Source organism: Pelobates fuscus, chromosome 2 (genome assembly GCF_036172605.1).
Source record: "Pelobates fuscus isolate aPelFus1 chromosome 2, aPelFus1.pri, whole genome shotgun sequence".
Lineage (NCBI taxonomy): Eukaryota > Metazoa > Chordata > Amphibia > Anura > Pelobatidae > Pelobates > Pelobates fuscus.
Window position 1 is genome coordinate 433,931,542 of NC_086318.1, and position 21,678 is coordinate 433,953,219.

Sequence of the window (21,678 nt, forward strand, 5' to 3'; positions counted from 1 at the left end):
TTAATAAATATAAATAATATATACAAATATATATTTTACTGCTCCTTCTTCTTTTCTATCTATTGATTATTTTTTCTCACTTGATCGGTGAGTCAAATGGTGGGAAAACAGTCTTATCAGTGGACTAAAAAATATGTACCCATTAACGCGCCATTTTTCATTAGTCCAAATAGTCCCAAATAGTTTCCCTGAAGATATTTCATGGCCTTAGATGATATTTCATTCGTCTAAGGCAAAGAAAAGGTTGTTTTACTGTAAGAACAATAAGGATGTGGAATTCTCTGCCTGAAGAAGTGGTTTTATCAGAGTCCATACAGATGTTCAAACAGCTACTAGATGCATACTTGCAAAACCAGAATATTCAGGGATATAATCTTTCAATGTAGGGTAATAACTGCTTGATCCAAGGATAAATCTGACTGCCATTCTGGGGTCAAGAAGGAATTTTTTTCCTAGTTTTCTGCAAGTGCTTCAAACTGGGTTTTTTTGCCTTCTTTTGGATCAACAGCAACAACAAAAAAATTGAGGAAGGCTGAACTTGATGGACGCAAGTCTCTTTTCAGCTATCTAACTATTATTATACTATATTCACACAAGCCAAACCATCAAATGAACAAGTATCAGAGGTCCTGAAATAAATTAAATTTTTGAAAAACCTAATTTTTCCACCATGCCCAAGTATGGAATTGACACGTTCTTCTCAATATTATTTTCTATAAGCGTGCTGAACATATCCCATAAACTGACACAGCAACCTCTTATGGGCACAGCTGGATAATCTGTCATCTTGCTACTGTCTAAAGATAACAGATGAACTACATCTCCCACAAAACCCTGCTGCACAGCCTTTTAATATAATGCATGCTAATTTATGGGCAGGCATTAGCATATCCTCTGTGACATATTTGAGTGAAGGGTTGGTCTTACAGCTGCGATAACGTATGCACATTTTGGCTGCAAGCAGGGCCTCTCTGATATATCTGCAACATAACCTACGCAAAGAGCATTCATTGTTTCCTGATGCTGGATTTGAATGGTAATTAATCCCTATTAATTGATGTTCTCCCACTGATAATAATAATTTCATAAGGATGAATGAAAGAAGGAATAAATGTGATTGAACGACTGCATATAATTCACACCAAAAGCCGAGGGGCTCAAGGCAGAGTTTTTGCCGATGTATCCTAACTACAGGCTATTCAGAAGGCACATGTCATAAAAGTAAAGTAAACTTCTCATTGGTCACAAATACACTTTATCTTTATAACTTTGCTGTTCTGAGAACACCAGAGAAAAACCCCGGCAAAATACAGGCAAGAGCATCACACGGCAAAAATTAGGACTTTTAAACAATCTTCTAAAAGACAATCCACTGCCCAAATATAAAAAAAAAAAAAAAAATTATTCTTTAGTAGATATACCCCAATTCAAACATGCATGAATTTAATTATACATATTTCATTGTGGGTACATCTAAAACAGCCTGCAAAAGCTGCAAATCTCTTGTCTGCAGGTTTTGCAAGCCATCCCCTTCTAACCCCGCCCAGAGATTCTGTGACTGTCCAATCACAGACTTCCCAATCCAGATCAATGAGAAGTCTTTGCAAGGCAGGTGCTCTGGGCAATTTCTGTCTCCACTGAACTCAATGACCAGGAAGTAACAGGTCTGGTTGTTTGATTGACAGCCGGTGGGGTGTAACACAATTCATTTATAAAAGTGCCAATTTCTATTGAAATCTGCACTTTTTGGAAAATGAAATAAAAAGAGGACACACTCTTCACACATAAAGAATTCCAACAAGCTAACGTGCTTTAGGTATGCAGAGTGTCCCTTTAAGTTTGCAAATACATAATATAATTGAAACACCATATTCTATACTAATAATGGAATCTCATGTCCTTATCTGACGTTCCTGGTGTTCTGGACCTGAAGGCCCTGCATCCCCAAAACACATTTTCCAGATGACTCAATGTGACTGCTCTCCTCCGGTGCTGTGGAAGTGAATGTGATAATTATCATATGGTATTTTGTTGAGGAAAGCTTCACATTCCCAGGGATGCCCCTTGCCTTCATATAATGACCTCCATACCCCACACAGGTAAGTACTCGGGGACGCATATGCACAATTATAAAAACATTTTAACAGCCTTGTCATAAAGTTTCATCACTGTATAATATTTGTGGAGAACTCGGTAAAACACACTCTAGAAGTTCACAAGCTTTGAGTCGCTGCTGACTTTAGTTAAGCTGAGTTGCCATTAACCTCAATGGGAATGGTGAGTTTCACCAAGTTCATTTAAACTCGGCAGCTTTTCAAAGGCTCGGCAATGTCTTGGCTCCCAAGGAAGGAACTCTGATACATTCAGTTTTCTAATCCTAGTTCCTACCAAGATGATACAAGTTCGAACCACACTAACAATGAACACGTCTAAATCCATCTCTGTATTCCGTGGACAGAACGAAGATATGATTGTCCTCTTCCCATAGAAATACCTCTAGGTGAAGCCATTTTTAGCTCCCAGGATCCTGGTTCTGTAATATAATACTACTGGCCTGAATGTTAATCACCGAGACCTTTCACGCATCAGTCCACTCATCTGACAGCAATGTTTATACCTGATATTAAAGAGGAAATGAATACCAGTGCCCATGTCCTCGGCACAGAGACAAACGGAGGATGTTAGAATAGACAGAGCTCCTGCCACACCTACCATGATCAGAGATTCCCCTCACTGTCCAGGGATCTTTAATCTACAACTATACAAAACGCTGTTTGGGCATAAACTTACAGAAAGTTACAAAGTTGCATTTGATGCCTGCTAATAAAATGTCGCCTGCAAGTTTTGATGACAAAGTTGTCGAATGGCAAATATATTTTATTTAATATTGGATTTTTATCTAAGTCATCCATACAGAGAAAAATAACCACTGTCATAGCTGGCCGTGAATGCCTCAGCTCATGTGTTTCCTTCCTCATCCCAAATGTTTCTCCTCTGCAATTCCTGCAGTGTGAGATGTCAACGAACAAGGTGCGTGGAGGGAGTGAAAAAGAAAAAAAACGCAGGAGCAACAGGATACTGAGAACGGTCATCAGCTCAAGAACCTTGTCTCTGCATTGTGTGTCCTGCTTTGCCAAGACTGAACTGGATTGTTATGTCAACCACAAAATGTTTTATATACATTTAACTGAAATTGGAGGGTCACATGAAAAAACTATTAGCGCAAGTTATAGGTAATTGTCTCCCCCCTCTCAGTGGTTGTTTTATGCTGATTGACAGCTTATAACAATTATTAACATGAAGCCAAGGTGGAGGTGAATACAGGTTAGCCGATTAATACTTATAGTTTCAGTTTTCACAACATGTATTTGTGAAATAAGTCGATATAACACAGAAAAAAATCCTGCAAAGTAAAGTTACACTTAATTATAAATGTAAAATATAACATGGACATAATTCCAACACCACAGTTTTCATTAAAAAAAGATGTTTTAAATTGAAATGTGACAGTGCCACTTTTAGTCTTTTTTTACACAATATACACATTCCCAGGCTCGCTCTGCTGGCCATTTGCATACTGCAGCTTAGAGCACTCCCTCTGCTGGAAACTTGGATACTGCAACTTTAAGGCTGCCCTCTGTCATGTAATTGGGTCGTTTTATAGAACTCATTGCTAGAAATCACTGATCATTAATAATTCCCTGAGAATCCGGTATCTATGTTCTAAATCTCCCAGATGTATCTCAGACATGTTTCCTGGTGGTTGAGTGGTACAACTACCATTATTGGTAGACCTGGACATTCGTTTTCGGAAAAATCACAATCCGGACAGAAATTGGCAATCTACTAACCAACTTAACGACCAAAATTAAGAGAAGGACTTTTCCTAATTTTGATCTTTGAGCTGCTTAGTATATAGATCGATAATTTGGTATTCTTATGTGGGATAGCCATATTTAAGGATACTAAAATAGGGAGCTATCCACTAAACACAGCTCCCTAACTTGGTAGTGATAATAATAAATACGGCGATTTGCTAAACAGCTCCCTGATTTGGTACCTTTAGATATGGCGATTACATTTAAGGATAACAAATTAGGGATTTATATATTTCTAAATCAGAATGGAAATTCTGCAAAGAAAATATTTGATGAGTTTGATCCGAAATAATAGAGAAAAGGAATTTTTGGTGCAGTGCTTTAATTAAATATAATAGATATAGAATAGTCGTGATATAGATGGTTCAATTAAAAGAGGTATACCTTTAAGAATAATGGTCACTTTTGTGAGGTATCAACAACTCTGTATGTACCTTTAAATACAAAACAAAAACATACATAAAAACAACATAGTGCAAACTGTATGGTAAAAATAGGAATGTGAAGATAGATGTATAAAATGCCAACTCACACTTTTCTGAGCTAAAAAACTTAGCTCAGGTTTTTGCGCCTTAGGGTCCATTAAGGCAACCCTCACCCTTCTTTCCGGCTAGACTTTTCCTAGGGTTTTATCCTAGATGGTTGGTATAGAGGGAAGATATATAGCGTAATACAGTTTGTGCAGTGAGTAGATAATATAAAAGAGCAAGTGCGTACTCACAAACCCAGAGCCAGCTGGCAGGCTCACTTCCATTCACATATGTGAATAAGGACAACAATCCTTCTTTGTAAGAGCAGGAAAAATTGGTGCCGTAAGTGTATAAAAAGTATATTTTATTACTATAAAAAAAGTATATTTAATAACAATGTAAAACTTTAAAATAACACTTATTTGGCTATAGTCCAGTAGTAAAAGTCTGTGTGCTCACTGTTCCTCCAGGACGCGTTTTGCCAATAGACTTCCTCAGCTGGAAAAAGTTCTGTTTAGCTCAGAAAGGTGTGAGCTGGCATTTTATACATCTATCTTCACATTCCTATCTCATTATACAGTTTGCACTATGTTGTGTATGTTTTTTTTTTGCATTTAAAGGTACATCCAGAATTGTTGATACCTCACAAAAGTGACCATTATTCTTAAAGGTATACCTCTTTTAATTGAACCATCTATATCACAACTATTCTATATCTATTATATTTAATTAAAGCACTGCACCGAAAATTCCTTTTTTTCTACAGTTTCTGATAGAAAGATATCCACGGTGTAATAGCAGCTTATTTTATCTGATGTACATAAAGGGATATAAGGAAATTAACCACTCAAATAGCGCTTGTACTCTGTCGTTTTTACATTTGATCTGAAATAAATCGACTAAAGGATGAAAGGAGTTTTGGACACAGCAAACTTTGATCCCACCATGCACAAATCTAATTACCAGTCATTGATCAATTAATCCTTAACAAGTGCTGGATATTGAGATTAATCCACACAGAGGGAAAATCATGGATTGCAATTGCGTGTGTAACATCCCTATTTATTATTGCTTAATTCCTTGAGTATTATCAGAGACGGTTATAGACCTGTGAACGCAGAAGTTCTGAACCTACAGATTGGTACATGGAATTTTCCAGAGAGCCTGTCAGTGACGTTTTTCCACCTGTCCTGATCTGACTGTCATTAGGTCCTTCAGAAATTCTCTCTGTTACGTTCAACAAGTGGCATACTGCATAGACGCATTGCCAGGAAATAAAACAGATTAAAAGACTCCTCGGTACCGCTGCTGCCTCTTCCAAGATGGTGGCTATAGTGCACGCATGTTAACCTGTTCACTGCCAGATGCACCGTGAGGTTTTACATGATGTTTACAGCAGAGACACACTTCAGTTAGAAAACAAATTAGAAGACGCACTTTATTTTCTTTTTACCTTCATGAGCAATTGAAACATGTTACATTTGGTTAAAGTCTTATTAGATAGATCTTTCTATCCAAACTGACTGATTCAGTTTATCTAATTGCCGTGGGACATTTTTAATGTATTAATAACACACTTTAAGTACAGGAGTCAGCCCAAAGTCAGTTATATACCTCTAGGTCCAGCGGCAAAATTGCTGGTTTAGGGTATGGCCGGTGGGTAGTCATTATGCATATCGGAGTGTCTGGATCCACACACGGCTATATTTGGAATGTTGTGTTCTGTATGCCAATATCCAATAATGAATCTTTCTAATCTATATAGGGTTATTTACTACAGTTAGAATTCAAAGTCAATTTCAAATTTGAAGCTGCTGTCTGGGGTCTTTGAACAATGACTTTGCCACTGGAGGTCTGGTTGAAACAGGGTGCAGGACAGGATGAGGAATACTTACCTAAACCTGTCCCTCATGACCACTGCCATGTTACTTCTAATGTTTGTCTTCTGCGCCTGGTGCTACAGCTGCCAGGAGCCGACATCAGCTTTGTACAAGAGTCCTCGGAGGATCCTACAAAACGGTGGGATCTTCCATGGACAGTCCTTCATCCCTCAGCTCTCACTGGTGATGGACAGGGGGCTTGGCAAGGCTTGACAAAAGGCAGCTTCGTCTTTTGGTCCAACGTACTAAGCGCAGGAATAATACTTAGCCAAAGCAGTCCTTACTTATCATAGTATGTCTTTTTACTGCGATGGAATTTCAGTGACACTGCTGCTTTAAGATCAAAATAACCAAATGTAAAAATTCTCTAAATCGGCTTTGCTTTCAGTTCGGCTAATCTGACCTTTAGTAAATAGCTCTCTATACACATTTTAGTTAATTTCCCCAGCACAATAAATGGATTACATTGTATTCCCTGTAAAGTGATATCACATCTTTTTGCGTGCCAAGCCAATGCTTTAAAGACAACTTATATCAAAGGCTTAATGTTTCGTTCAATATTGCTCCCATCTCTGGGATAGTGCCTGGTTAATGAAGGAAGTCATTGATGAGTGTCAGGTTTGACCGCCTGTGTTATAACTAAAGAGAGGATTGTACCTAAACAAAGCCTTGGAGGGTATTGTCACTGAACCACTACTGGCAGGGAATTGAAATCCGAAATAGAACAAAATAGACCATAACAACTATAGTCCCAACTTCACTGCTATTCCGAATTGCCTGAATTTAGGAAGGATTCTGCACAGTGAGCGTATTATGATATCACTCTCCCCTTGAAGAATATATCATTAACCCCTTCACGACTCTTCACAATGGAGAGAAAAAAGCGCCTGACCCCAATTTTTTTCTGTGACATGGAAGGTTCTGCTATTCTTTTTTTTTTTTTTTTTTATTCTTTATTTTTCTTGTGCGTGTAATTACAACAAGCTTGCAGCGCCACGACAGCATGGACAAGCTTTCAGTGTCATACAAGCAAACAATGTCATGGCAGATTAAACAGCACTTTTACATTTTTTAGAATATAACAGGCTTGGTACAAGTGATAGTTGAGTTATGCATGCTTAGTTACGTAGTTATTATGCGAGTATTAAGTTACAGGCTATGTAAGATAACATTGTATAGATTTCTCTAAACTGCTTAAAGTTTACCACCAGGGGGCAGCAAGTCACTGAGCTTGCCGGGTAGAGCATGTATGTTAGCTTAGACTTTTTAAAATGGTTTCTATGCAGATCTGCAGATATAAAACAACTGTGGTTAAATCTAAAATAATATGAAGGGGAGATGCTAACTAAACAATAAACAGTGCGCTGCTAAAACTTTAATTCTTCATGGTTGGCTGCCGTTTGGTTACTCTTGCAGCTGTGCTGGATCGGCTGGCTTCTAGGTAGTGGTTAAGTCTCTTATGTTTCCTGCTGGATACTTGACTGCTCAGGAACTCGTTGGTCAGAAGTGTGTTCAGTCAAATGCTGCTACTTTAAATGCAGAATGAAGCCTGCGTGTTGTGGCTGTTGCTCCTCTTTGTGTAAGTGGAGATAGAGTCCAAATTAAGTCCCTGAGGTCCGCCAGAAGCCGTTGGAATCGCTGCCTCCCATAATGCAGGTGGGAGCTTGGTCTCCGGCTCGTAATGGGCGTGGCGGCCATCTTGGATTTTACCAAGCGGTCCCAGCTTAAACATTTCGTCGCTCGGATGGTGTAGGTGGTTGCTTCCCCGGTGGGGTCCGGGATAACCCCCCGGCCCACAGGGAGGGGGGTGAACGGGGCCCTCAGTAGGTGCGTGGAAGGTCCTGCCGGACTAAGAGCAGAAGATCGGCCGTTTCTCCCGCCAGAGCCTCACGACAGGCCTCAATACCAGCTGCCTAGGAGTCCCCATTGCCGGTAGGACATGGTCCGAAATCGACTTCTGGAGGGGTTGCATAAATCCCCCCTGCCTTCTTGGGCTGCTGCCTGATCTTTTGTTTGGGGGAGAAAAGGTAGTTTTAGGCTGATTAGAAGCGTTTCATTGTGGAGCCGAGGTGCCCCACGTCCACCCAGCGCGGCAGTCAGGCCCTGCCCCCCGGAAGGTTCTGCTATTCTTAAAGCAGAATTTATAGTATAGTATCTATATCTATAGCTCACAGATCAAATAAGGAAAAATTCATTTCTTGCGTTGATTGCTGTCTCATTATATTGAGCTTTCCTTCACACCAGCATTCTGCCTCTAGCTCCACGTTATGCATTGTAGGATTGAGATGTACTCTTTCTACTAACATTTTCCTCCCGTGTCTTTAAATAAACACGCCGCCAGGGGCTTCAACACCCAGTACAGAACTGGGAAAGGGAACCCCAATAAAGTGAAACTTGATGCTGGTAAATGGACAGTTTGCTAGGCAGGCACGGACTAATACAATGATGGCAGCAGTGGACAACCATTATTGCCCACTATCGACAAAACAAGTAAAAATGCTGTATAGGGTGTGGAGCCTAGCGTCAGAGCCAGTAAGACACCCTAGTGAGCATCTCCTACATTTATTAACGAGTTTTGGCCACTAGTTCGGGCAAACCACCCAGTACAGCTTTTACTTGATTGTATCTTTACCTTGAGTATCCCCAGCTTTGACCCAATGTTGTTTCTCCATACCCCAGTGCAAAAAAACAGCCCAGAAGCTCCGGGCCTATCTCAGTTACCAACCTAGAGGAGCCTTGTGTCGGAGTAGGGAGCACTTGTTGGAGAATCACAGTAACCGCTTGCAGTCTCGGGTCATCCTGAAATACCGACTGCATTGATGGATCGCAAGAAGCAAAACACAGGTGCCAAAGCTGAAAACCAGGACATTGGCACACTATCTAACCACCGCTCATTTAGCAATATGGTGAACATGGAGAAGAGGGAGAGCAATGGGGCTCAGGACCCAAATGGGAACATTACTGCAGCAACAACTCCAGCAACAAAACAAGACATCCAACACTTACTCGTTGACATACAGAAACCAATCCAACCAGATCTTGGGTTGATAAAGGCAGACATGCAGGTGGTGAAGGACCGAGTCCAGGTCACAGAGGAAGATATACAAAATATTTACCAGAATGTGTCCTCAGTGAAATAATCCATACATCAACTGCAATATATTCAGAGATCACTTGCACTCTGTGTGGACATGCCGGAGGAGCATAACAGACAGAAAAACATAAACGTTCGAGGCATATCTGACAACATCACAACTGACGAACTCCCACACAATATTAGACACCCCATAGCATCCATACTACCCCCCAATATCTCCAAGAAATTGGTCTTAGATTGGGTCTACTGTATACAGGGCCGGCCTTAGGGGTGTGCGAGCTGTGCGGCCATGGAGCAAGGGACGCCCTGAAGCCGCACAACTCACACATGGCCGACCGGAATTTGAAGGAAAAAAAAAAACTTGAGGTGGAGGCGGAGCTTACCGTGCGGCGGGGGTGGAGCTTACCGTGCGGCGGGGACAGAGCTAAAAGCGCCGGATAACTGCTGCAGGGGAAGCAGGAAGGAGTCCCTGCTTCCCCTCCAAACAGTCTCCAGGAGCTGCACTGCCTCCACAGGTAACTGTGTGATTGTCAGTGTGAGTGTGAATGTCTGCCTCTGTGTGTGTATGACTATCTGCCTGTGTGTGTGTCTGTGCGAATGACTGTATGCCTGTGTGTGTCTGTGTATGAGTGTGTGTGACTGTCTGCCTCTGTGTGTGTATGACTATCTGCCTGTGTGTGTGTGTCTGTGCAAATGACTGTCTGCCTGTGTGTGTCTGTGTATTAGTGTGTCTGTCTGCCTGTGTGTGTGTATGACTGTCTGCCTGTTTGTGTGTGCCTGTGTGTATGACTGTGTGTGTGTGTATGACTGCCTGTGTGTGTGTGTGTGTATGAGTGTGTGTGTGACTTTCTGCCTGTGTGTCTGTGTGTATGACTGTCTGCCTGTGTGTGTGTGTGTCTGTGCGTATGACTATCTGCCTGTGTGTGTTACTGTCTGTCTGTGTGTGTCTGTGACTGTCTGCCTGTGTTTCTGTGTGTGTGACTGTCTGCCTGTGTGTATGACTGTCTGCCTGTGTCTGTGTGTATGACTGTGCCTGTGTGTGTGTGTGACTGTCTGTGTGTGTGTGTGTGTGTGTGACTGTCTGTGTGTATGACTGTCTGCCTGTGTGTGTGTGTCTGTGCGTATGACTGTCTGCCTGTGTGTGTGTGTCTGTGCGTATGACTGTCTGCCTGTGTGTGTGCGTATGACTGTCTGCCTGTGTGTATGTGACTGTCTGCCTGTGTGTGTGCGCGTGACTGTCTGCCTGTGTGCGCGTGACTTTCTGCCTGTGTGTGTTTGTTTGGCTGTCTGCCTGTGTGTGTGACTGCCTGCCTCTGTGTGTGTGGATGTCTTCCTGTGTGTGTATGGCTGTCTGACTGTGTGTGTGTGTGTGTGTGTATTACATACAACCAATACACGCATATCACACACTGTTAATACACCCATTAGAAATATCACACACAGCCAACACATAGCATACATATCACACACAGTCATCACACCTACTATCACATACACAGACAACACAAACATTACATCATACATGGATGACGTGGGGGTCGGGGGGGCGCTGTGAAGATTTTTCGCACAGGGCGCCTAAAGGCTTAAGGCCGGCCCTGACTGTAAAGGCAAATCCCTGAATGCTCCTATTGCAGCTACTCGAGGCGTTATACTACACAGTCACATTTTCCAAGACAAGCAGCATATTATGACGGCGGTATGAGGCAGAACATTATATAACTTCGAAAACAGTGACTTTACATATTATCAGGATCTGCCATGGTCAACCCTACAATGGACAAAAATGGTTCAATGATGTCACGCAGCGACTACTAGAAACTTACATGGCCTACAGATGGACAGCTTCTCTGTCCTTGTCTGTGTCAAAGGACGGGACTGTTCATAATCTAACCACTCTGGAATACGCTCCGGCCTTTTTCTCAGCCCTCGGATAGGCGGGGGCTTCCACTTGGCCCAGAGGCCTAGCTTTATGCACATGGGATTTACATAAAGTAGTACTGTTTGTTCCGTACTCTGGAGAATGTATTATACTTTACCATTATTTTATCTGTTCCTCACCGTTTCCAGCTCGGGTACAGTTACCATTTGTGATCTGATAGTGAAGATTGCATCTGTATATACACTGAACAAAATAATGCAACACGTTTGTTTTTGCCCCTATTTTTCATGAGCTGAACTCAAAGATCTAAGACTTTTTCTATGTACACAAAAGGCCTATTTCTCTCAAATATTGTTCACAAATCTGTCTAAATCCGTGTTAGTGAGCACTTCTCCTTTGCCGAGATAATCCATTCACCTCACAGGTGTAGCATATCAAGATGCTGATTAGACAGCATGATTATTGCACAGGTGTGCCTTAGGCTGGCCACAATAAAAGGTCACATTTAATGCTTGATCTTCACCCCATTTAGCCCAACCGGAGAGAGAAATGGAAAACATAGGAAAATATGATTTTATTGCTAGAACTTGGTACAGTATTTACACAGGGTTTGTCTGCTACGTAGTAATGTTACTAATAATGTATCATTCAGCAGTTCACAGTATGTTGTTATTATACAGCCATGGTATATTTCATTAAAACACAACAGAAAGCATTGTCAGGCACTAGTTTAACAGCACCATTGTCCTAGGAGATGAGCAGACATGGTACGAGAGGAAATGTCATCTCTGAGCATTTTACAAAATTAAATAATTAGAAGTTTAGCATGCGCTATGCTCACATGTATTTGTGAGAAGTCAACAAGAATCTCAGATTTCCAAACTGCCTGCATAATGTGTATAATGGGTCTTTAAGTGGCTAAAATGCTGCATACCTCATATAGAGTTACCTTGGTAAGTTAGTAAAACAAATTTAAAAAAAAAAAACGAGATGCCTGGGCTGTACATGTACTCTGGTCCCAGTTGTCTCCCTCCCCTTTTGATATTTACTGTGTCGTTACTTACCCAGCAAATGTCTACATGGGAATAAAATCTCTAGGTCTGATTACACAATATAAATCCATTCAGGGAAGGCTGAACTCACAGAACATGACTGCTTCGGAAGGTGTGTTTAATTAGTTATTAGTTTTTAACTTTTTTCTTATGTACATCACATCAAAGGTTGTCAAGACACAAACTGGCACATTATGCATATCAGAGTAATTCCCAAGATGCCATTCACCATATGCTATACAGCATAACAAATACTCATGTTCTGCTGTATGGACTGAATATATCATGAAACACACATGGCATAGATTCACAGTGTGATGAAGTGTCAGAACATGTTAGCGCTGGACATGTAAGTTTGTCTTATACTCACCTCCAGTGTACTGTTCATCCCAGTAAGATGAGCTCGATAGCAAACAGTCCCCAATTCAAAGCGGTCAGTTCTTTGCTCAAGGATGATTTCTCAGTTTAGCTCTCCCCTTGCCCATCTCATTTCTAGATGTGTTTGTCCTGTCTATGCCCTTTTACATGAAATTTACTGTTCTTGAAAATGCTTCAAGTGTGTCTGTGTAGAGTAAATTTTTCCCTGAGTATTACACAGTCACTATAGTAAGTTACAAGAGTCTTTATAAAGATCTGGACAACGTTGTGACACATATACATAAGCACTAACACAGCAGACTTACAAACAAACTGACAAATAATAATATTGTTCTTAACAATTAACAAAATAAATCAAGTGGGGGGCAGGGCCTGAGCAGCATGGCGGCTGGACGTGCTTCTTTTGAGCTCCAAGCCTGACTCTAAAAAACAGTCGATTACTTGACTACTAGCACGCCACATCTACTCGATACATGCCAAATCAACTCCTGGAACCAACTGGAGTGCCTCTAGGCTCACTGTCTGATCGCCTCCCTGGAATTTGCTGGAAGCTCCAGCTGGGCCTGGTGTGATTGTGTGACACCGTGACCACAAGGGGATACTCTGTGGTCCCATTCACCTCCTCCCCCACCACCATCCCCCGGGGTCAGTGGGGGTTATCCCGGTCTACATCAAGCAAGCACTTACCTCTCCATCGCTCCTGGGAAACTTCTCGGAAGGAAGCTGCAACGCAGTCTCTCAAAATGGCAGACACCAAAGATACTGCACAGCATGGTGAGCAGACAACTGCCCAAAGCTGGAAAGCTAATTTTCAAGCAGCATTTGAAGCTCTATGTCAGTGGTTTTGGAGGAGTCTGGAAGGTAGGCAGGCACAACTTGTCCCAACCACTCTCTACCACCACGAGAAGAGCCATGCACCTGCCCGCAGTCCACACACCTGGGTAAAACACCATCTTCCGGGATCCCGATGTGCCCTCCCAGAACAGGTGAGGGGCCTGTGGACATGGAGTGAGGGATCCTGTTACCACCTGGGGCTGCAGTGATGACACACAGCATGGCACCGTGGATGGCACGAAGTTCCTTAAGTTCAGATCACAAATAAGTCTGACCGTTACAGGCATAGGTAAATGGCTCGCAGAGTCACTTGCTCAGAGAGTCCAAACAAGCTGTTCACTTTTTTCTACACTGCCACCGACTCTTCTTACATTCTGCCCTAACTTACAACTTAACATGAATTTGTTTAGCTTGTACCCCATTTATGATACATAACAGTCAGGGTGATTACTTTGAGCTCAGAATATCCACTGCTTGGTGGTTCTCCCTTCATGTGTATTATCAAGTAATGTCAGAATGCCTGCATGTTTATCTTTACTACGTCTCATGGTTTCAGTCCTAACTCACACGTAATATCTATTTTTATTATTTTTCCTAAGCTTGCACCCTCTCAAAAAAGTGCAACTCTCTCATCTGATAGCACTAACTACACATGTATGCTTACAATATAATTGTCAATGTCGTTGTGGCACCACAAGCCTGTATGTTACTCTTTGCACTATGAAAATAATGTATTTAAAAAAAAAAGAAAATAAATTAAGTTCCCTAATGTATTCATCTAAATATATTATTGAAATAGGTTAAAACTTCAACAATATTGTTATTATATATTTAAAACAATGAAGTAGTTGGCTATTTTTTGTGAAATCACAAGACTCCCAGTTTGCTGTAATGTACTGTTCTATTCAATAAACACAGACACATTCTTTTCAAGAACTAAATTACTCTTCTTGTAGATGAATAATTAAATCATTTGAAAATGTTAAAATATCTTACAATTATATTCAGATACATTTTAGTTTTATATTATTGGCTCCATGTTTAATATGTGGTTAGGCACAGTATAGAAATATAACTGTCACCATCTAGGGACTTTGTCGAATTTGAAAAGACCCCCGATGGTGACATCACTGGTGATGGTCCGGTGGCTGTGGGGCAGGGAAAGGTGAGTTCTACTTATTTGAACCTGTCCCTCGCGGGCACCGCCATCTTCCTCCAGCGGGTCCATTAGGCTCCTGGCACCCTGCGTGCCCAAGAGTACAACATTGAGGTCTATGGAGTATTCTGCGAGACCCCAGGACCCTCTAAAGACAGAGCCAATTCCCTGCAGTCAGGCATAGGAAAAGGTCCCGACTTTGCTTTATGCTTTTAGATGGAAGAGGAAGAGATTGGGAAAAGGTAAGTACGGCAGGACAGTGCCACTTTAACCAACATTCATGCACCCATTTTGTTACAATTATTGTATAGACGGTCTAATCTCCTGATGCAAACTCTGTTCTCTGTTGCACCCTGGTGCATTATCCATTAAAGAAATTAGAGGTAAAGTAGATCCACCCAGCTAGCAGGTCAAGTTCCAAATATGACACGCTCTATAATTATATATAAGGTAAATGTATTTTTAAAAATACTCTGTCATAGAACCCATCTCTTCAATATACTTTTCATTTAAAAAGAACATTAAATAAAAAGTTTGTAGAAGGTATCTGCAAATCAACTTGTCCACTAACCCACCACAGGTCCAAAGGCATTATATATATCCGCTTAGAAGAGAACTGGGCAATCTCAAGATCCTTGAGCCATGGAGTTTGTAGAAGACTGTTTTGAGAATCTTTAACCATCGAGAGGATTTAATTAGACCAGTTCTTTCGAAACAGATTTGATCATGTTTGTCCCTGTTAATTCAACAGTCAGCATTACATCTACAGTCATCTACATTTCAAGACAGAGGTCCACTTGTTGTTTTCCATGTCACAGTTACAAGTTCTATCCCGAGATTATAATAAATATAAGGACATGTTTAGAAAAATAAACTTGGACACATTCTCCCTAATAATCGTCTGGATCATTTTATACTAAGTGCAAATACTCTAGAAAATGCTAGAAACATTTAGTCTTGTTTTAGGTCCAGGAGGTCTCTGAGCATTTTTATGGCATGCTGTGGTTGGCCAGCAGCATATTCCTCAAGGCAAGGTCCCATCACTTTGTGTAGGTTTTTGGCCAGTTTGCAGACCACGTCCTTGAAGTTTCCATTCCTTCCTGGCAAAACTCCATTCCCTGTTATATTACTCAAGAAGTACCAAAGAACTGGGAGAATGTGGCGTTCCACGGCTTGTGGCTTCCGTGGGTAGACTGAAGACACAAGAACTAAAAGTGGAAAAAATAAAAAATAACACACACAAATGAATAATATACGAATAATATATGAGTTACACAACCTAGAAAAGTGACAGATTAACAAAACATACCAGAACTCTTAGGACTAATTTAACTCCATCAGTGTCCCAAAAAAACCTGATATTGGCATTACAGACACCTGATTTATTCTATCGCACCTATTGACTAGCTTAAAGGAACACTATAGCATTGACTCAATGCTTTCCTATGGGGTTTTTCAAGACGCTGCACAGCGTGAGAGGACTTTCAGCATCGCTTCACGAAGTTGAATCCAGTGCAGAGTCCCAATACTTCTCCGGACAGTCCGTAATACACATATATTCATAGAATCATTTCTGGTCAATATGTTCTATAATCTTGCTTTATTCAAAGCTCACACTCAGGTTCCAGCTATTGATCAGTCTAATCCTATTACTCTCTACCACAGGATTATAGGCAATGTAGTCCAAAATAAATAACTGGTCAAGGATTAGCACACATGTATCATACGGCATGCTGTCAATTTCTAATCTACCTGTGTTTATTGCCATGCTATTGTCTATCTTACCTGACAGTCGTTCCGTCACATCATTCATTGCACGGCCGCTTATGAAACGCACCCTGCTGGCAAACGGCTGTAACAGCCACAAATGATCTGCAAACAAGAGGTCGGTGTTTAGTTTTGGAAAGAAAAGTTCTTGTGTTCTAATACTTTCGTCAGTTTTAAGTAGTTAATGCCCACTCCCCAGTGCAGTATTGCAGGAGGGTGAATGACAGCTAAATAGATAAAGTGCTACCCTTCAATCTAGCAATAAAAAGTTAAAGGACCACTATAGGCACCCAGACCACTTCAGCTTAATGAGGTGGTCTGGGTGCCTGGTCCAGCTAGGGTTAACCCTTTTTTTTTACAAACATAGCAGTTTCAGAGAAACTGCTATGTTTACACTGAGGGTTAATCCAGCCTCTAGTGGCTGTCTCATTGACAGCCGCTAGAGGCGCTTGCGTGCTTCTCACTGTGAAAATCACAGTGAGAAGACGCCAGCGTCCATAGGAAAGCATTGTAAATGCTTTCCTATGAGACTGGCTGAATGCGCGCGCGGCTCTTGCCGCGCATGCGCATTCAGCCGATGACGTCGCTAGGAAGGAGGAGAGGAGGAGGAGAGCTCCCCGCCCGGTGCTGGAGAAAGGTAAAATTTTAAGCCCTTTCCTCTCTCCAGAGCCCGTCGGGAGGGGCACCCTCAGGGCACTATAGTGCCAGGAAAACGAGTATGCTTTCCTGGCACTATAGTGGTCCTTTGATCATCAGAAATTGTTACCACTGCTCGTACCTGCCAATGCGCATGCAATGGTTACACAGAACGTCAAGTTATATTTGACAATTGTATTAATAAAATGTGCAATGTTAAACAGTGAGTCCTTAAAGAAAAACGCTCCATTAAAAAGAATAAAAAGACAGTGACCAGTGAAATAAATAATGTTGAGTGGATCTACTGACTTTTTCCTGGTTATGATACAATATTGCCCCAATAATGGCTTTCTGAGTGTCTAAAAGTAAATAAAATTGGAATTCTGCAAATCTGTTTAGGATTATATGTATGCAGAGATAAGTTCTTCTCAGTCACCATGGAAACCACTCAAATGTCATGGTAGTTTCTATATTTTAAGTTGCCATCAATGGCTAATGTACAAATGATATTTACCCATGTTTGAAAACAGTGTATCTACCACCTTTACTGCAGCGGCATATATACCACTGTGCTTCGAGTTCAAGTTGTCCGTGACCACAGTCACCATTGGGAGTAAAACTTGATGTAGACTTTCCTTCAAGAGTGGAATCATAACAACTGCAGACTCCAGAGCATATTGGTTGACCTTTTTATTGGCATCTTGTAATCGTGGATTAAATGAGTCAAATATCTTTAAAATAAAATAAAAAAGAAGAATCAGAAGGTTGGAATTGGAAAGCAATGTTCACATTTTCAATATTTGTATTTTATTTTTTTTGTAAATCTTTCTTTTATTGAAGGCATATAAGATGGGGAACAAAAGAACAGCAGGGAAATTGTACGAGTGATATACAGCTTAGGTACATCATTTAACAATTTTGAGGTTCATTTCCAGATTAGCGATGCCTCATTTTTAAAAAAAATTGTTGTTAAACTATATGTTGAAGATACAAGCTTTGGATCATAAGGTCCTGTTGATTAAAGGCACAATAAGTGGATAAAAAAGCAAAAAAACTAAATATATACACTAGAGAAGTACACGTATACTGTGGATAGCTCCAGGTGAACTTGACAACCACCTATAGAAATATGTAGCAAACAGACAAAAGTGGAAACCACCCAGAATACGTATAATAGATAAAAAAAAGAGGAACAACCTGATATAGGTCAAATTCCCTTAGTTCGAATCTGTGTGAAAATTAAAATAACTTGCATAGCGTAAAAAAGTAAATATAAACGGTGATATAGGTGAGATTAGAAATACACTCACAAACAAACGATAATTCAGGCCTTTCACCCTCTCAGGGGTAGTGTGATGAGTGTAGGTATCCTCCAACACGATATATGTAAATGTAAAAAATGCAATATAGTGAAGTATGTTAGGAATATACAAAATCACATTTATTCATTGCACTTACAAAATAGCAGCATAAAAAGGCATCTCTCCATATACATATGGAACTCCTGATGATGACAATCGGGTATCCACAGTGGAGGTCCAGAGCCAATAAAAGAAATACAGCATTCAAATAAATAAAAACAATTATAGGTATATTGAAGTTCGGTTGTATCCCTGTATCCACTTTTGTCTGTTTGCTACAATAAGTGGATAAACTGATGTTTAATCTAGCCGAGGTAACATTACCCTGAGTTGTGCAGGCTGGTTGATTAGATGCATGCCTTCTGAGTGTGTTAATAGAATTAAACCATATACTTTACCAGAGGGCTCAGTATATTAACATGCTGGACTTAAACAGTATCCTACATACAAAGGAAATGAGAGGCGTACAGACTCGTGTCTAGATATACTAAAACAGTTGCTTTGCTGAATGGGTATCATTGGTTCAATGCAGAACTAACTGTATAACAAAACAGATATGGGAGATACACAGTGCTTAAACTATGCAATTGGGTTTAACTGGGTCAGTGATAAAAAAAAAAAAAAAACACAACTGGTTGCATAGATGGTTGCGTCCTGTATAGAGGGGACCTAAAGAGATAAGGAAGGTGAGAGGAGAAAGTTAAATAGTGCGGCGTGTCCGCAAATCAGTCCCGCTCAGCCCTTGCCAGTTCGCGGTATGTTGTCATCAGGAGTGAGAGGGCAAAAGGTGTTAGAGCGGCAGATGCGGGGCGAGGACACTCTCCAGCCCCAGGCCCACATATAGGGTGGCATCGTCTGACCACTGACTCGATGACTCCGTGAGTTCGAGGCATTCCCATATCGGGTGCAGATGGAGCCGGTGACCTGTCGCCGCCAGCGGCGGGCATTCCTTCTGCAGGGTGGTCGATGCTGTGGAGACAGTTTCCTCCTGGCCCCCAGCCTGGGCGGGCTGCGTGCTTGCGTGGTTAGCTTGGGGATAGTCACTGTGCCCAGAGTGGGGCGCCTCTTCCCCCTGTTCCCCGCTGCTTTTTTGTGGTCTGGCTGCCCTTTCGGTGGTACCTTCCTCTGTACTCCGTGGGCTCGGTTCGGTCCGTTCTTATCTGGGTGGGGTGGCTGATTTGCCGTTGGTGCTTGCAGCCTTGTTACCAGCTTGTGCCAGAATCGGGCAAAAGCTGCATCTAAACACTGTGATCCTCCATCTCTTGTAGGTTTTTCAGCTCGTAAGTTGTACTCGCCGCCACCATTTTGGGTACGCCATGTGCTCGGCTGCCCTGATGTTGCGGTTCCTCGACTTGTATGGTTGGCTTATGATTGCCATTCCAGTCGCTTAGTGTGGACCGAGATGACCCCCATCGGTCCAGAGGGGGTAGGAGGTGACCCTTTCGAGGTTTCCATGTCCAGGTCAGTCAGCCTGGGGAGCGGCCATCTCCCCGCTGCCCGATCTCCGGTAGGCCTCAAGGCATGTTGTCGGGTCCCCGGGGTGGTACAGGCTTGATTTTGGTATCGGTTGATAGTCCCGGGTGTCCCCTTCATTCTAGGTTCTCTCCAGGGTGCGATTGTGCGGATTATTGAGGGGATTACCCCCGAAAAGGGCATATTGTAGTGGGAGCTGAGGTTCAGCACAGCCACTCTGCTTGGATGCTAGGCTCCGCACCCCCAATATTTGTATTTAAACGAACGTCTAGGGTTGCTGTATCTCTCGTGCAGAGAGAACTTGCTGGCATTTCAGATCTGGACTGCCCGTACGGGTGGGACCAGTCTGATATGCTTCAGGTATGTTCTCGCTGTAACGACACAAGTGGGCAAAAACTATTTTGAGACCTGAACGGAGATTTACCGAAGGGCAAGCTACTGAGTCTCTCTAAGCTTTTACCTGTTCTCAGAGTTCTCATCCTCTCTTTTTTATTAGATCTTTGACTATTTATTTCGAATAAGTTCTTTTAACTCCCGTCCAGAGACCTTTCTCATCCTGCTTTCAGTTCATAAAATTCCATGCTTCATTAGATTCTCAGTAGAGTCTCTGCCAAAACTTCATAATATTCAAAAATATCCATCAAAGAGGTCTATAATATTCTGCCAATCTCCAGCAGCTTCGTGTATCAAACATGCACTAATCTTTAGACCCAAGGTGCCCAAATGGTAGATCCCCAGATGTTGTGTAACTACAACTCACATGATGCTTTGCGCACCTTTAGAATGCATTTAAAATGACAAAATATCATGGGAGCTGTAGTTTTAAAACATCTTGGGATCTACTTATAGTACACCCCTGCTTTAGACTAGGCAAACAACATTCAAACGATATCAAGGGATCTTCACCTCAATAACAACGAATTTCACTCAGTATCTGATTTACATATAAGGAGCCTGTAGCAGCTGTGTTAAAAGGATCAGGATACATAAAGATCTGAGTGATATTATGGAGTCATTCTACAGGCTAGGTTATATTGCTATTTTCCTAAAACTGGGATTCCTAGGTCTGTAGGAAAATGGAAGCCTGCTAAAGACCAGAGGTCAGGAGAATGGAGGTTACATAGTTACATAACTGAAAAGAGACTTGCGTCCATCAAGTTCAGCCTTCCTCACATATGTTTTTGCTGTTGATCCAAAAGAAGGCAAAAAAACGAGTCTGACGCGCTTACAATTTTGCAACAAACTAGGAAAAAATTAATTCTTAACCCCAAAATGGAAGTCGGATATCTCCTTGGATCAAGCCGCTATAACCCCACTAAATAGAAATTATATCCCTGTATGTTATGTTTTTCGTACCCATTTACTCACCCTGTCACCCCCTGAAGGGAATCATTCTACACACTGTCATAAAACATAGCTTCATCATGAACTTAATGCCAAAGGCATTAAGGCATTGTATCCCTATACAACCGAACTTCAATATACCTATAATTGTTTTTATTTATTTGAATGCTGTATTTCTTTTATTGGCTCTGGACCTCCACTGTGGATACCCGATTGTCATCATCAGGAGTTCCATATGTATATGGAGAGATGCCTTTTTATGCTGCTATTTTGTAAGTGCAATGAATAAATGCGATTTTGTATATTTCTAAACATACTTCACTATATTGCATTTTTTACATTTACATATATCGTGTTGGAGGATATCTACACTCATCACACTACCCCTGAGAGGGTGAAAGGCCTGAATTATCGTTTGTTTGTGAGTGTATTTCTAATCTCACCTATATCACCGTTTATATTTACTTTTTTAC

At 41.4% G+C, this 21,678-nt stretch overlaps 1 protein-coding gene across 1 annotated transcript in view; it reads right to left on the reverse strand.

Moving 5' to 3' along the window:
- Window positions 1-15,225: 15,225 nt before the first annotated feature.
- Window positions 15,226-21,678, reverse strand: part of TOGARAM2 (TOG array regulator of axonemal microtubules 2) — a 119,944-nt gene continuing 113,491 nt past the window's right edge. Inside the window, exons 18-20 of the mRNA XM_063444090.1 lie at window positions 17,542-17,758; window positions 16,410-16,496; window positions 15,226-15,832 (exon numbers count right to left, since the gene is read on the reverse strand). Of these exons, the coding sequence (XP_063300160.1) occupies window positions 15,576-15,832; window positions 16,410-16,496; window positions 17,542-17,758 (561 nt within the window). The 3' untranslated portion in view covers window positions 15,226-15,575. The remainder of the gene's footprint in view (window positions 15,833-16,409; window positions 16,497-17,541; window positions 17,759-21,678) is intronic.